The sequence below is a fragment of the Trichoderma camerunense genome (genome assembly GCF_050948025.1).
Source record: "Trichoderma camerunense strain CBS 138272 chromosome Unknown V8C40scaffold_11, whole genome shotgun sequence".
NCBI lineage: Eukaryota > Fungi > Ascomycota > Sordariomycetes > Hypocreales > Hypocreaceae > Trichoderma > Trichoderma camerunense.
The window spans coordinates 976,616-991,768 of NW_028145359.1; the positions used below are offsets into that span (position 1 = coordinate 976,616).

At 48.0% G+C, this 15,153-nt stretch overlaps 5 protein-coding genes across 5 annotated transcripts; 3 read left to right on the forward strand and 2 right to left on the reverse strand.

Moving 5' to 3' along the window:
- Positions 1 to 759: 759 nt before the first annotated feature.
- Positions 760 to 2,952, reverse strand: V8C40DRAFT_248221 (retropepsin-like aspartic protease). The gene is made up of 2 exons (XM_083216490.1): positions 1,324 to 2,952; positions 760 to 1,260 (listed from the first exon to the last, which is right to left on the reverse strand). Exons 1-2 carry the CDS (start codon positions 2,678 to 2,680, stop codon positions 908 to 910), a joined length of 1,710 nt encoding a protein of 569 aa, XP_083072186.1. The 5' UTR covers positions 2,681 to 2,952; the 3' UTR covers positions 760 to 907.
- A 172-nt stretch (positions 2,953 to 3,124) lies between these two features.
- V8C40DRAFT_248223 (uncharacterized protein) lies at positions 3,125 to 4,531 on the forward strand. The gene is made up of 4 exons (XM_083216491.1): positions 3,125 to 3,627; positions 3,678 to 3,889; positions 3,939 to 4,186; positions 4,240 to 4,531. Exons 1-4 carry the CDS (start codon positions 3,288 to 3,290, stop codon positions 4,307 to 4,309), a joined length of 870 nt encoding a protein of 289 aa, XP_083072187.1. The 5' UTR covers positions 3,125 to 3,287; the 3' UTR covers positions 4,310 to 4,531.
- Positions 4,532 to 5,274: 743 nt separating this feature from the next.
- On the forward strand, positions 5,275 to 10,304 carry V8C40DRAFT_280168 (uncharacterized protein; the record flags this gene model as incomplete). Its single annotated transcript, XM_083221359.1, has 4 exons — positions 5,275 to 6,327; positions 6,367 to 7,521; positions 7,595 to 8,624; positions 8,706 to 10,304. The coding sequence occupies 4 exons, from the start codon at positions 5,275 to 5,277 to the stop codon at positions 10,088 to 10,090; spliced, it is 4,623 nt and encodes a 1,540-aa protein (XP_083072188.1). The 3' UTR covers positions 10,091 to 10,304.
- A 326-nt stretch (positions 10,305 to 10,630) lies between these two features.
- On the forward strand, positions 10,631 to 12,904 carry V8C40DRAFT_37302 (C2H2-type zinc finger protein). Its single transcript, XM_083222907.1, has 4 exons — positions 10,631 to 10,851; positions 10,961 to 11,024; positions 11,082 to 11,477; positions 11,572 to 12,904. Exons 1-4 carry the CDS (start codon positions 10,779 to 10,781, stop codon positions 12,398 to 12,400), a joined length of 1,362 nt encoding a protein of 453 aa, XP_083072189.1. The 5' UTR covers positions 10,631 to 10,778; the 3' UTR covers positions 12,401 to 12,904.
- A 35-nt stretch (positions 12,905 to 12,939) lies between these two features.
- Positions 12,940 to 14,506, reverse strand: V8C40DRAFT_248234 (zinc-binding alcohol dehydrogenase family protein). The gene is made up of 6 exons (XM_083216492.1): positions 14,178 to 14,506; positions 13,991 to 14,125; positions 13,904 to 13,931; positions 13,673 to 13,857; positions 13,247 to 13,620; positions 12,940 to 13,163 (listed from the first exon to the last, which is right to left on the reverse strand). Exons 1-6 carry the CDS (start codon positions 14,308 to 14,310, stop codon positions 12,966 to 12,968), a joined length of 1,053 nt encoding a protein of 350 aa, XP_083072190.1. The 5' UTR covers positions 14,311 to 14,506; the 3' UTR covers positions 12,940 to 12,965.
- Positions 14,507 to 15,153: the final 647 nt, after the last annotated feature.

Sequence of the window (15,153 nt, forward strand, 5' to 3'; positions counted from 1 at the left end):
GCATGTTGAAATATATAGTCAAATAATCATTTCAAGTGAAAGGAAAGTATTTCCGGTGATTACTTGAGCAACACAACAAATTGGACGTCATAAGTTTCGATTCTATCCGCCGGAGCTAACAATTTAAAGTTTAGTGCCAGACTGCATCGAAGTTCGGATAGAAGCCTGAGTCCGGATAGAATCACCCTTTCGGTTGGATTATAAATCTTCAGACTAAGAGACGAGTGGTCCTTGACAGGACGCCACGGATATTCGTGTAGCCTACCACAGTCCCGTAACTTTATTTGTTACTTAGCCGTGAATCTCACAAGGGCAGCGTGGCTTTTTTAAACGTCAATCATTGAAGGCAATTGGGGTTGAGTATGAATACGCAGTGCCATTTCTGTATGATCAAGCAATGTAAAACTCCAATGCCGAAGTCTTATTCCGCAGGGATAGTGGAAGCACACTGGGTTCCATATAAAAAACGCATCAGTCGGTGATATGCTCTACGGTACTACGGACTCTAACATGCTACGATGGATTCGACATTAAGTTTGTTGCCTCCCAAGGTCTGGAGACAAACCGGTACCTTCTTTGCAGCGAATTTGTGTCATACGTACTAGTGAAATTGCATGAATAAAAGGTGACTGGGATGGGTCAAAATGATACAGAGGCAGCAGTAAACGACCAAATACAGTTTATATGAGACAAGCCTTAATATTCTTTGAGCCATGTATCAAGCCACACATTTCGATCAGTGATGGGATAACTCCAAACTGTAAATTATCATATTATTCTGAAATGCGGAAATATGTCTATCTTCTAACCCTTATTACAATGCGAGTTGGTGGTATCATCTAAATTATATACATGAAGTTTTGATTTAAACTTTTCATTCAGAAAAAGCCGCCCCCATTTTGCAGTCTTAATTCCCTCCCGAGCTTGCTCTATTCGTATGTGAAATCCCATTTGGTCTCGTATGTGTTATCGCCTTGTTTCCTTTACTAAAAAAACCAATGGAAATCCTTTTTTTCCATCGACTTCCCCGACTGACTCCATGTTGAACATTCGCCGTGGCCATGTGTACTTCAGCTATCCATTTGGCTTCTCGCTCTGACTTTTGTGTTTCCCAAAGCTGTTGCCGTGCGTTCTCAATCTTAGTCGCTGCCTCTCGTTTATCCTCAGGTGACGCCATTAATTCGTCGCGAGCTCTATCTCGTCTGTAGAGCTCTTCTATTTGTTCTCGTTCTTTCCGTTCTTGAAGGGTTAAGCCACTGTCTTTGGGAGGGGTTAGTGTATGAATCAGATAAACTTCTTAAATCTGTGAAGAGGTATACTTACCGTGCACCTTCGTATCGATACTAAGAATACAAAAATGGAGGCTGTTATCTTCATAACCATCTTTATGATCGTCTTCAGAATCGTCTCCGGACTTGACATCGAAGAAATGTTCCTCCTGCTCCGAGAATATATTCTTTCCGAATAGATAGTTTTTGCTTAGAATAACGTCCACGCACAGATTATCAAGCACGTAAAAGTTGCATCGCACTGTCGTACTGCCAACTCTCCATTCCGCATCGCGTATAATACCACTTATCATGGCTGTTGATCCATCAGCGAGTCGAATTGTACCTTGATCCCCGATGTTATGGTCAATATGCAAACCAAGCTTCCGGGCATATGATCTATTAATCAGCATGGCATCAGATCCTGTGTCTGGAAGAGCTGCTGTTGAATAACCATTCAGATACCCACGCAATCGGTGCTTTTCGTTTCCCAGGTAGCTCAATGAAAGTCGCTTAGATACCCCCAAAAGCTTAGATTTGATGCGATGGCATACTTTTTTAAGCGCATTTGTCGCTTTTAAGAAGTCGTTCCCTAGGACCAGATCACCGATGCATCCTGGGAGGATCCAACAGTTTATTGTATGCGTGATTCGCTCCTTGCTGAACTTCCATGGTACTGTTACCATTCCAGGAGATTTGACAGTTTTTTTGTTGGCAAGTGTTATCCATTTCTCTGGCCCGGGAGTAGGATGAAGGCCAAGGCGAGAGGTTAGATGTGGTGATATGAAGCACGCTTCTGCGCCAGTGTCTGGAAGAGCCTCCACGACAGTGCCGTTCACACTTCCAGCCACGTAAAATTCCGTCTCCCCCGAAGAGAAATCCTCAGTACGTCTTAACTCTGTCGAGGCACTTAAGCCATTGATGGGGTTGACTACAGCGGCAAGCAGCTCAGATTTCTTAAACTGTTGCTGCTCCACAAATTGTCGGTGAAGTGTCTCTTTCTCCCCAGGGAAGATATCAGAGACGATATAATTTTGTTCATAACGCCGCCACCTAGGTTCTATTGCCACACGTACCCATGTCCTCTCTTTGGTCGAATACCACGAGGTCGAGTACCGCGACCTCTCGTCTCTCTCATGTTCTGACGATCGAAGTTTGGTGTTGGTGCGATTCTCTCGAGAGACATCCAAAGAATAATCCTGCCGCTTGTTTCGCTCCAACAATGGGGGCGGCCAAAAAGGAGAGTGGCTTGAGTCTTGCATCGTCTGGTGTTGCATCTCTTCAGAGGAGCCAAGGAGATGCGGTTTGATCAATTGCTCGTAACCGTCATTCAGTTCCAGGTCCTTCTGTAGATGGCCCTTGAGCAGTTGCTCACGCAGGCTGAAGTAATGATGGAAAGAGAATGAGGACATGTTTAACGCCCAGAGGTTTAGATCGCTACTTGGCACAGCGGTTTGCTATTAGAAATCCGAGGACGAGATTACTCGTTGATTAGACTAGCGCTTGAGGTGGTTGAGATTTGGAAGACCGGTAGAGAGAGATGTATGTACATATGTAATAAACGCTGCACTGTTGCTGCAAACTAATGGGGAGATTTTGAGCGTACTACTGTTCAAATTTCGATAAAAAGGTTCGGTGAAGAAGGGGGCAAGGACAGTATCTGATCAAATAACAGACTTTTAGGGGAATTGCATCAATACCAATCACGGGAACCAGGCGGTGCTGCCAGGTGTCCTGCGCCCCACGTTGGGCTCTGTGTAAGGCTCACTTTCGAGACAATACTCGTACTGTACAGCCACTGCCTCGTTTTCCATTGGCCAGTCACAGAGCTTTTCGGTGACTGAAGTTGATTTCGCGCTCTTATTCGCCGATTGCTATATGCCAAGATAATATAATGTGCACTCAGCATCTCCTCATCTGTCTTTTGGTCACTCGTTGAACGGTATTCTTCGTTTTAGGAAAAGATTAAGCTACAACACCGCCCTCTGAAACTGATTTACCACAACTCATAGCTCAAGAATGGAGCCTCAATTTACTCAAGCTAACAGCTACCACCGGAGAATGGGATTTGCGCAAGTTGCAAGGTGGATTGCACTGGATCCCGACAAAGAAGCGTCCATCTATCGCCAATTTTCTGATCTTGCAGCCAAAAATTTGCTGTACCTGCAAGCTGAACTCCTCGTTCTGGAGAATAAACTTGATCTACTAGATAGAAATGATGCCAAAAGCGATGACATGGACCTGGTAGATGCTATCATGACATGGGAAACACTAGAGCGACAGTATAATACGGGCAGTGAGAAGGCAAGAGTTCGCATGGACCTTATCATTAAGATACGAGCTAAAATAAAAGAATACCGTTCGTTATAAGCCCACTGTCGTCTCGAGCGGCGGCTAATTACTATCTAGATGAGGCGCTTTTGTTGCAAAGTGAGATAGCAAAATTGAAGCAGCCTTCCAAGCGTATACTTGATACATATCGAAAGTGGTTTAACAATCCCCGACCTGCCCTAGGCGGGCTTTCAAAAACATTTTTGGATGACCCAAATGATCTTGTTGGTCTCCATTCATTGGAGACCGACTATCTATCCAACTTTTTAAGGCGTTACTGGCCGTTCAAGGTACGCAGCCTGATCCAGATCTAGTGAACGCCGGCTAACTATCTAGCAGGAAGAGATCTCTCTGGATGGTCGTTATAGTGTAGGAAGATATCATGAAAAATCTATATCTGCAGCAACTGCCATCATTACCATTCTTATAGCTGCATTCCTGTTGGTCGGCCCTATAACAGGCCTCTATTTCGTTGCCAATGATGCCGCCAAGCTTGGCATGCTCGCTGCCTTTACGGCGTTGTTTGCCTTGAGCGTTGGTTTGATGACCAATGCAAAGCGAGCGGAGATATTTGCATCTACAGCAGCGTAAGCCATCTCGGTATTTGTATGTTAATATTATGCTAACTTATTTTACACAGCTATGCTGCTGTACTTGTGGTGTTTGTGAGCGGAAACATCTCGAATTCTACGACTTTGCCTACCACTTGAACACCAGAGTTCGTTACAACATACAATTGAGGCTAAATCTATGCTTATCATATGCCTAATTTTTGGTCGTTACGCCACTGCACAAGCGTTACGCCTCTTCCAGGCGCAAACTTTTGACATGTCGTGAAAATCGTGGCTGTCCAATCATGAGCAACCCCGTTACCTGTCAACACAATCGCTGGAAGACTATTGCTACAAATCAGTGATTTGTCGTCTCTTTACCCCTGTTCTGGCTGATCTAAGCTTCTCGCAAATCGAGGCTGGCTGAACTCAATCGAGACTCGGCCGGTGTTCGGGCTGGACTCTGACTCGCCACCAATATGACCACTATTCCCACTAGTATCACAACTAGCACAAGAAAGATGCTTAGTAGAGTCCCACGGAAATCTCTTCTCTCGCATTTGCTTGCAATACGCTACTCCGTATCAAGCCTACTGGCCATTGTTTCGGCCTGGTCCGCACGCGCCGTGCAAGTTGATTGGGAGAGATCGGGGTTCCTGAAGTCTAGATTGATCCAGGAACCTTCGGGTCGACCCCTGTCAAAGCAGTCTTGAAGTCTTCATAGGCCACCGCCTTTGATGTGTCTAATTCCAGTCTCCCTGTGGGGAAACAAGCATTCAGCTGAACCGACATCCATGCGAAGTTCCCGAAATTGCAAGAAACTTATGGGACCTGTCAATAGTCTCGGCGCTACGCTCACGATGGCCTCAAAACACATGATGATTTTATCGATAGTTTCGATGCTACTCTCGGAGTGGCCTTATGGAAAGGGTTTTGACCCAGAGCCAGACATGTAATTCCGCGCCTTGTTGAACGGCCTCCACGGAACATGGCCGGACGAAGTCTGTCTTGATATATGAAGAGTAAATCCGTGCTAAATCCTCGAGAGGGAGTCAAGCAGTTTTAATTGTTTACTCAATCAACGACAGCTTCCCATATTGAGATCGCGGGAACTGTTCGGTAATATGCGCCCTGTTCTCGCCAGCGCCATCGCGCTTCTTCTGGCGACTGAGGCGGCTGGCCATGCCATCCCGGTCGTCGAAAGCAACGAGTTAGTTGCCCGATCCTCGACATTCCGAGCAAACAATGGCGTTCAGTTCGCCGTAGAGACGGGCTTCGACCATCATGGAGGAGATTACAAGTCGGTTACCTCCAACAACCTTCACGACTGCATCAATGTCTGCTCAACCCAGGCTTCATGCCGAGCCGTCTCCTATTCCGGCAAGACATGTTGGCTAAAGTCTTCTGTCAATGCTGCTGTCAAGAATGGCAAAGTGACCGGCGCAGTTCGTACACAATATGTACCGACTCCAATTACTTGTCCGGCAGATGGAAGCAGTCGGGTGAAGATGGCGGATGGACGGTACTTTACCATTCAGTGCGGAGTTGACCATCCCCATGGTGACATCAAGTCGACTCAAACACTGGACTTTGCCAACTGCATCCTCCTCTGCGATGAAACCAAAGGCTGTGTCGCTGCTACCTGGAGGTCCGGAACATGTTATCTAAAGAAATCTTTACAATCAGGAGTCGCTAGCACCGGAGCCAGCACTGCTGTGCTGACTTCGTTGCTGCCAGCTGCTCCGGCTTTTTGCCCAGGCCCAAGCGGCCAGCAGATTAAGGAGACAAGCGGTAGAACCTTCACCGTTTCCTGCAACACTGATCATCCTGGCAGTGATCTGAGGAATAAGTTGCTGGCCAACTTTGGAGACTGCATTGCATGGTGTGACGAGACGACCGGCTGCGTTGCCTCGGTCTATCACGATGGCCGATGCTGGCTGAAGAGCAAGCTCACAGCTTCTACGCCACGAACCAACAGCCAGTTCGCCGTGCTAAACTCCGCGCTTAGCCCTCCCCCCTCTCTCTGCCCGAGCCAGAACAGCAAGCAGATCAAGGAACCAAGCGGCCGAAGCTTTACCATTGCCTGTAACGTGGACCGTGCCGGCGGTGATATGGCATCAAAGAAGCTCAACAACTTCAACAGCTGCATCAATTGGTGTGACCAAACGAGCGGCTGTGTTGCTGCTGCTTACCATGATGGTGAATGCTGACTGAAGAAGTCGCTGTCAAAGACTTCAACGCGCGCGAATGGCCAGATTGCCGTGCTCAGCAGCAAATTACCGCAGACGTCTACCCACACTACATCTACGTCTACCAAGAAGACTACATCGACATCCACGAAGAAGACAACCTCGACATCGACCACGAAGAGTACATCCACGTCTACTCAAAAGACTTCATCATCGACTACCAAGGCTCCATCTACGTCGACTAGCTCTCAGTCCTCTCAGTCTTCTACCAGCGCTTCTACCTCAAGCAATACGCTTATCAGCTCCTCAAGCACTAGCTCCGATGTTACCTCTCCTCCAGCCCAGACCACAACGGCCTCCACGCCCGCGACAGACTCTAGCTCAGACAGCTCAACAAGCACCGCTGATGCTTCAACAAGCCCCCCAGACACTACAACATCAAGCGACGTCCAGACGACTACTGGATCTCCAGCTCCGAGCGGCACCGCCCAAATCCCGAGCGGACCCCTTACCCTTCCAGCTCAACCAACTGTGACTCTTCGCCCACTGGCACCTCCAAACGTCGATGTTGCAGGCACCGAGGTTATCACCCCCAAGGAGGTTTCGCAGCTTTGGTTTGGAAGTACATCCCCGGGATCGGATGACCCAGATGCGGTCAACTCTCCCACAGTCCGTGTCAATGTCACCTTTCAGTATCCCTCTGTTATACTTGACAACTCTATCAACATCCTCAATATCCGGTGTGACTCGGACAATGGTCTGTCCGCTAGCTTCGATGGAGCTAAAGCCTACAATGCCGCCAAAGAGTCCTGGGCTGAAGCTGAGGGCAGCAGCAACACTCTCATCATCATCACTGCAGCCTCTGGATGCAGCTCGGACGGGCACTATGTCTATTTTGTCGCTACTCACATTACCTTTGATGATGCGACCAAGTCTGTGGGCTGTTCAGGTTCTATGAAGTCAGTTGCCGACATTGCTCAAGATGTTGGTGTCGACTTTGGCTCCATTGAGACTTCTGTGCCAACTCTTGAGCCAAACCCTGAACTTGCGGCTGCTTATGGATGCACTGCGCCTAGCTCAAACGAGGTTGACGGTTTGCCAGCCATTTACTGCGGTCCTGACTTCGATTATCGCCTTAATAACAAACTCGGTTACTACTCTGTTGCAGATGAAGATCTTGACGTAAGTACCTTGCTCTCCCCTTTCTTCCATGCCTCTCTTTCTGCCTGGGCTATAGGCACTAACTTTCAAACAGGCCACCCTCGCAGCCGTCATACCCGGAGTCCAGGTCAGCGACCTTCAAAGCCGAGCCCTTCTTGAGCGCAGATGCTGGCCCTCTTTTGCATGCAAAGCCGTTGCTTGGGTTGATCATGCCGCAACTACAGCGTACAATGCAGTCAAGGACGAAGCCAAATCCATCGGCAATGGAATCGCAAATCTCGCCACAAATCTCGCAAACGATGCTGTAAACAACTTGAAGAACCTTGGAAACACAATCCTAAATACGGCTGAAAACTTTGCCAAGGGTCTGCTTGCAGCCGTGACATTCATCATCACGGGCGACTATGACCGATCGTTCGACTTTCCCGTACAAGCTGCCCCACCAAAGAGCGCACTGGATGACTCTCCTTGGGGTGATGGCTTCAAGTTCTATACGTGGACTCCTGATAAGGGCGAGTACTGGGACGCTCAAGACGCAGCCATTGACAAGATTAAGGGCGTCATCATTGGTGAGGCGGATCCGGAGCCTAGCATTGAGCTTTGGTGTGTCGATTGCCAGGCCAATGGCAAGCTCAAGCTTGATGGAAGCGCCTCTTTCTCTCTCATTAACGGCCTCACCAAGGCCCAGCTTTCTTTGGATGGAAGCTTGGATGTTGGTCTTTATCTCGGCATGAACGCTTTTGCCGAGTGGAATCCCAAGGAGCAGTACGACTTCCTGTCCGTGGGTCTGCCCGGGCTGTCGATCCCTGATATTCTCACCATTGGCCCTGTGCTCTCTCTTGGAGTCTCTGCAGATTTAGATATCGCTGCTGTTGGACAGTATCTCGTTGGTGCTGACATGCAATGGACGCAACTTTCAGCCAAGCTAGATGTTCTTAACCCTAAGAGCTCCTCCAAGTCAGGCTGGACACCAAATATTCGGGACACAGTTCAGGCTGACGGTAGTTTGACCATCAATTCTACTCTTGGTCTCCCTATTACCCTTGGATTCGGTCTCAATATCCTTAATGGCAAGTATGAGAAGGAGATCAAGCTCGTCGATACCCCCGGTGTTCGTGCCAGCAGTAAGTTGCCCCCTTCCCCTTTTCAAACAACTCCTATTAAATAAGTTGCATGCTAATCATCATGGATTTTCCTATGTGTAGTGGAATACGACTTTACCAACGAGGTCAACAATGGCGAAGTCAACACCGACCCCGAGGACGGCTGCTACGGCATCCACTGGAGTGTCGGCATGGTCAACACCGTTGTCCTCGACCTCTCCGACATTAAGCAAGGAAAATACACTCTCGACGAATACGACGCCCCTGTTTTTGCCTCTGGCTGCATTGGCGAGAGCCTCACTATCGCTCCTCCTACAGCAACCGTTTCTGCCCCAACTGGTGGCACCACTTCTGTTCCCCCTGCTGGTCCCGATTGTGCCTCTCTCAGCTGCCCATCAAGTGATGGCCAGTTTTGCGTGTCAAACGGAGCAACATTCCGGCTGAACTGCAACTTGGTATATGGCTCAACGATTGAAGATGTCTTCAAGTCTCGTAGTGCCGATGCCTGCACGGGTTCTTGTGCATCTGATGGTAACTGCGTTGGCGTCAATTTCCTCTACTTTGGGTCTTTCAATATTATCCTTCCCGACTGTTATAAGTTTTCCGACGGAGCTCCCATGAATCCTGCGCCAGCTGGAGTCATGGCTAGTTTCGTAAAAGTGAACTCTCAGCACAAGAGTATTGAACTTGTCCAACGAGCCACGACGGTGACGACTAGTGCTTCTGCTAGTGGTACTGCCAGCGGAAAGGTTCTTGTTAAGGATACCCTCACTTTCACGCCCTCTGCTGCTCCTACTTCTACTACAGCCACTTCGACCGATGCCACATCGGCTGCTGCCACTACTGCAGCTTCTACTACGGCTTCTTCCACGGGCACTTCGACTGATGTCACTGCAATCAGCACCTCAACCAGCTCTCCTGATTCAGCTCATGACACCGCCCCTGTCACCATCCACGACGCAACTGGCCATCTACTGATCAATCCCCACGTAAACGGCAGCTTGTTCGTCTCTTCAGCCGACAGCTCCGTGTCATTGACCAGCTTAACCAACGACACCACGTTTGTAGCCGATTTTACCAGGCCCATGGTCAGCGGTGACTCGGCCGGTCGAATTCTGTACTACTTCCCCAGCACCATCTCTGCTGTGGGTGCCTCGCGTCTGCAATTGGGCACATGGGATGCCATTCCCATCGGTGCCGAGATGATTATGCTGTTCCCGACGGTCACTAAGACTGGGGTGACGGTTCTTGTGGCCATGGACAGCACTCAAAACATCTTTTATCCTTTCGTCTGCGATATCGAGGGCCAGCTGAACAAGATCTTCCTCGTGTCTGATGGGGCAACTGGAGCATCTAAGCTGATGGCTCCTGATTTGACTTATACAGTTATTGGAGGTGTTGCCCAGTCGTGCGTGTCGCTCGCCATGGTGGCCAAGGATCTACCTGGTTGGAGCCCGGGTGGTCCTAAGGCCACACCTACAGACTGAAAGCAGTGTTTTAAAAAGGGTTATAAAATTATAGATTAGACAGTTTAATATTTAAGTGTTTCATTTCTCAATGCGCGATGAAGTGCATATATTCTAAACAAGCACGACGGTATTATCTGATTGATTTCTCCACGGGGGTTTCCCGATGCTCAATGTGAAGCAAGCACAACGATGTGCGCATATTTTAATTTCAATATTAGGCACCAGCGCATTTCCTCAATATCAATACCAAGCCGTTCAGGTGCGGTTCATTAAGGCCCAACGATAAAGCGCATATGCATTGTAACCGTGTTTCCAATCGCCTTTCCAATCGCCTTTCCAATCGCCTTTCCGTAGCCTGAATGCTGAAGATCAGGCTTTAGGCATCTTCCCACCAACCCGCTTCTCAGAATTTTTCAACTAATTCTTCTAACCAGGCGCTTTACGTATGGCGAATTATTTAATCGGGATGTCTGGATTTGAGGCTTTATCGATGGTCTGCAGTATCATGCAGGTCATCTCTTTTACTAAAGAAGTTCTGACTCTCTGCAAAATTGCGACCATAAGTGTTAGGTTGTGACATACAAGTACCGGATTATCTTACTTCCGTTATGGTTTAATTGCCCACGCCCTGGCCCGTTTCAAACACTGCCCATTCTCACAGCTGCGCTGTAAAGTGGCCATATTAACTCGCCCTGGTGCATCCTTCATGGAGAGGAACTCAATTACTAAATCTGGGATCCCTAATGAGGCCGAACCATCCCGTAACATTAGTCTTCTAGGTCAGTATTACAAGTCCTACTACCTTAATTACAAGTTGAGCCCTGGACTTGGCTCTACATGGCAAATTTGCAATCCATGTGGTTTAGGGAGCTTACCATGTTGTACCAGACCCTACCGTACAAACGCAGGCGTTTTTCAATGAACGGTTTATCGATGGGGAGCCTAACAACACGTTGGTAAACGCCAAATCTTATTGCTTTTCTGGCTTCCCGCTGACGGTGACTGATAGATGGGCCACCTTAAGTGGCGACAAACAATTTCCACCACACACTACAGTTTCTGACCCCAGATCTAGCCATTATGGCCAGTACCCTGATATTGACACCATCCAAGAGTTTGATAGCACGGACAATATCCTATGCGATGATTCGACTTTGAGTTTCGGTGCTGGATATGAGGCACCCTCTAATGTTTCAACAAGTTCACTGGACTCCCTCGCGACGTCCGCCTCTGTGTATGCTCGAAGGCGGAGAAAACGACAACATGGGACTTGGAGACCTATAGGCTCGCAACATACCACTGACGCGAGAAGATACCAATGTACCTTTTGCACAGATACCTTCAAGACGAAGTATGACTGGCGGAGACATGAAATCACACTACACTTGAGTCTCGAACAGTGGCAGTAAGTTAAATCCATTTTGCTTCAGAGAGCACGGAACTGAAAGACGTGCGCCGCCTCTTTATGATTGTTCCGATCTGACTTCACTTTACTACAGATGTGCAAGATTCGGCCCTGTCATACAGCACACAGATGGAACGATACGCTGTGCGTTCTGTCAGTATCCTGAGCCCAGTACAGATCACTTAGACCTACACAATTTTTCTGCCTGTTTAGCTAGGCCTTTGCAAGAGCGTCTCTTCCGGCGTAAAGATCATTTACGTCAACATCTACGACTTTTCCACAATGATTCCGATTTTCATGAGCATATGGAAAGTTGGTTCTTCGCCATCGACAACGTTCGGTCTCGCTGTGGATTCTGTGACACCAACCTAGAGAGTTGGGAAGAGCGGCAGAAGCACCTGGCATCCCATTTCAAGAGAGGCGCTGACATGAAGGATTGGAAAGGGGACCGGGGGTTTGACCGACAAATTGATAACCTTGTGGAGAACGATATTCCTGCATTCATGATTGGAGACCAACGTAACACTGTTGAACCTTTCTCGGCGTCGCAAGCAGATCATCGAGCCGAGCCCCCAAACCCAATATTCCCTGGTGGATCATCGGTCACTGAGTTGACTGAACGCCGGATGCTGGATACCGCGAGAGGCTTCGGCGAAGTAACGATTCAGTCGCCACACTCGCAAGGCGAACTCAAACGTATTCTCCTTGCTTATGTATCCGAAGAAATACGGCAAGGTCGTGTTCCATCTGACAGGCAGCTGCAAAGGAAAATGAGCGAAATAATGTATGGACCAGACGGCGAATGGGATCAAACTTGGGCAGACAACCCTCAATGGCTCGACCTATTTCGAAAGCAGGCAGGCTTGATTAGTCTACCCCTTAGTGGTGGCAAAAATGCGTTTATTGGAATAGACGCAGATTGAATAATGCCACGCCTCTTTTTGCTTTACCTCTCACGTTCGAAAAACGCATAGCCCCCTGTGGGCTCTCACGACAAGTTATATTATCGGACCGCGGATTTCCTCTTGATACAAGGCAACTGCTTATCAGCGGTTACCTGGTGTAGTAAATAAGCACTCTTATTGAACTTGTCGCCTGTTTCTAGACAAAATGTACCATCAACCGTCTTTTTAGCATCTTCGACAGTTGATACATAATTGGAGAGCCGTTGTTAGGCCTGCGACCTATGATGGACACGCTTGTCAGTTCCCGCAACAGGCCCCCATCCCGTCTAATATAGCTGCTACGGCGAGTTACAGGTTTCAAATATGGAGTTTTTGGTTCATACAGCACTAGAGTGCAGGTACCCCCGTTGGTCTGACTTTCAGTAGCCAACTTGGAGGCTCTAAGTTAGGTCGGAAACCGCTCACCCGAAAAATCGGTACACACAGCTCAACAGCCCCTTTTCTAACCCAACTTGAAGGCTATCGCCTTTAAGTTGGTTACTAAAAGTGGAATTAACGGGTATTGCTTGCTGCAATTCTATTACTACTTCCCCGACACCTTGAAATATAGCTTTTGCCCTGAGATCTGATTATTGCGGTGCCTATCTATCGCAAGCATAACAACATCCGGATTAAGCGCTCCAAGAAGAGTGACAACAGGTGGCGTGAGAAACTTGTTACGAACAAGGCTTGGAAGTTGACGGTATAACTCCATGCTTAATTCGTGGTCCTCTTTGTGGAGCTAAATCGAGGCAACTCATGAGTATAGTAGAAGACATGAGATAAAAGCAACACCGCAAGGGACACTAAAGCTTCAAGACTTACTGGCCATTGAACCAAGCCGCGGTAAGAATGTGCCCATGGAAATGCTTTGAACACAAACACATCTGTCACCTTTACGTTTTGTTTGACTCCAATAGTATTAGATTTGCCGGGACGGACCGTACACAAGGCTCCTGAGCTGCTGCCTATGACTTCAGCCGCGGTAATTGAGGAAGTCGCACTTCCAACCGTATCGAAAATGTGGGTTATGTTGGGTAGAGTTGCCTGAATGTTGGAAACAACATCCTTATCATTATAGTCGAAGACATGTGTCGCTCCAGCATCCTTTGCACGCTGGAGGTTTCGCGGGCTACATGTGGTTGCAGTAATTATGCCGTGTAGCTTCGCAATTTGAATTGCGAAATACCCTACCGTAGCTGGTCAACCAGTCAGTATTAAGGTTGAATTTTAGATATAGAAGTGGCATACTTCCTCCGCCCCAAACTAGAAGCTGTGGCTTTGTAGCTGATACGTTGCGGTCAATTGCAAGACAATCCTTGGAAAACAGCGCCAGCCAGGCCGTATTCGCCGCAAGTGGCACTGCGCAGGCCGCTGCGTAGTCTACATTTGCCGGGATTTTAAACGAGATGCGCTCGTCCGCTATGCAGTAAGAACTGCGCGTGTTAAAACAAAACAGCTATGAGATCTGGATACACTCACGAGTATGCTCCTATGCCTTTGATCTCACCTAGCGGCCATATTATCAGCAAGGCTGACCACTGTCTGCACGCTAATGTATGTCCGTACCTCCCCAAACCAAAGCAGCTACTCTATCACCAGTTGCCAGCTTTGTCACGTTAGGATGGGTATGTGTCACGACTCCAGCAAAATCGCATCCAAGAATTGCCCCATCACCGAATGCGTTGAGCTCAAATGCCAGACCTGTGCAAGGTTATCATATGAGTGACATAGGACCAATTCAAAGGAGACATACGATCTGTTGGATTGAAGGCTGCGTACTCGACTTTTACGTAAACTTGGTGTTCTTGCAATGCTGGTAGCTCGACGGACTCTGATATCAAGGCGTCGCCCCGTTGCACAACTGCCATGGCACGAGGAAGCGGCATTGCCGGGCCCGTAAGTGGAAATAGAGCAAGCGCGCAGAAAGACCTGTATACACTAATGTTCAGAATGATATGTAGCTACACCCAATGTAACTGCAAGTAGAAATTTCTGCCCCGGGCGACGTTCCATCACAGGTTGAACAAGGTTAAATAATAACGTCACGTAAGCATATGTTAGGGGTTTGTTGATATGAGAAGCTCCTGTCCTGTGTTTTCTCATGACAAAGAAGAAAATTTCTCCACGCCCTGCACCGCGCCCTGCATCACGCCCTACATCACGCCCTGCATCACGCCCTGCATCACGCCCTGCGCCGTGTAAGATACTGTTGCGGCAGACCCACCATCACAACCACCTACATGTAGTTTTGATGACTACTACTATATTGACTAGGAGGTGCAGATAAGGTGCGCCACGAGTTAATCTTGTGCAATTCATGAGCAATTCTCCCAAAGTAAAAATTGAAAAGAAAGTCTAGAATCTCCTCTCCTCGCCATTAGCAGCTCTGTAGTAGATGGCAACCTTTCATGCCAGCCAATCATGCCCTAAGCACTGTGTCCTGGTTGAAAGCGCCAGTTGGACCTTAGGTCACTAGCTCTATCATCGCTTAACAAGCTATCCTTACGATTCTAGACCTGATTTATGTATAACTAAGTGTAACCTATCTACCCTTAACTGGGTATAGACCAGTTTATTAGAAGAAGATTCTCTCTTTATTTTAGAAGGTTTAGAGATCAATACAGTCATTATTAGATACCTAGCTGCTAAAGAGTAGCTAAAATACAGATTGTTCCCTTCTTCAACTTCACCACTCTCCTCTTTATACCCGGCTCTCTAATATCCAACAG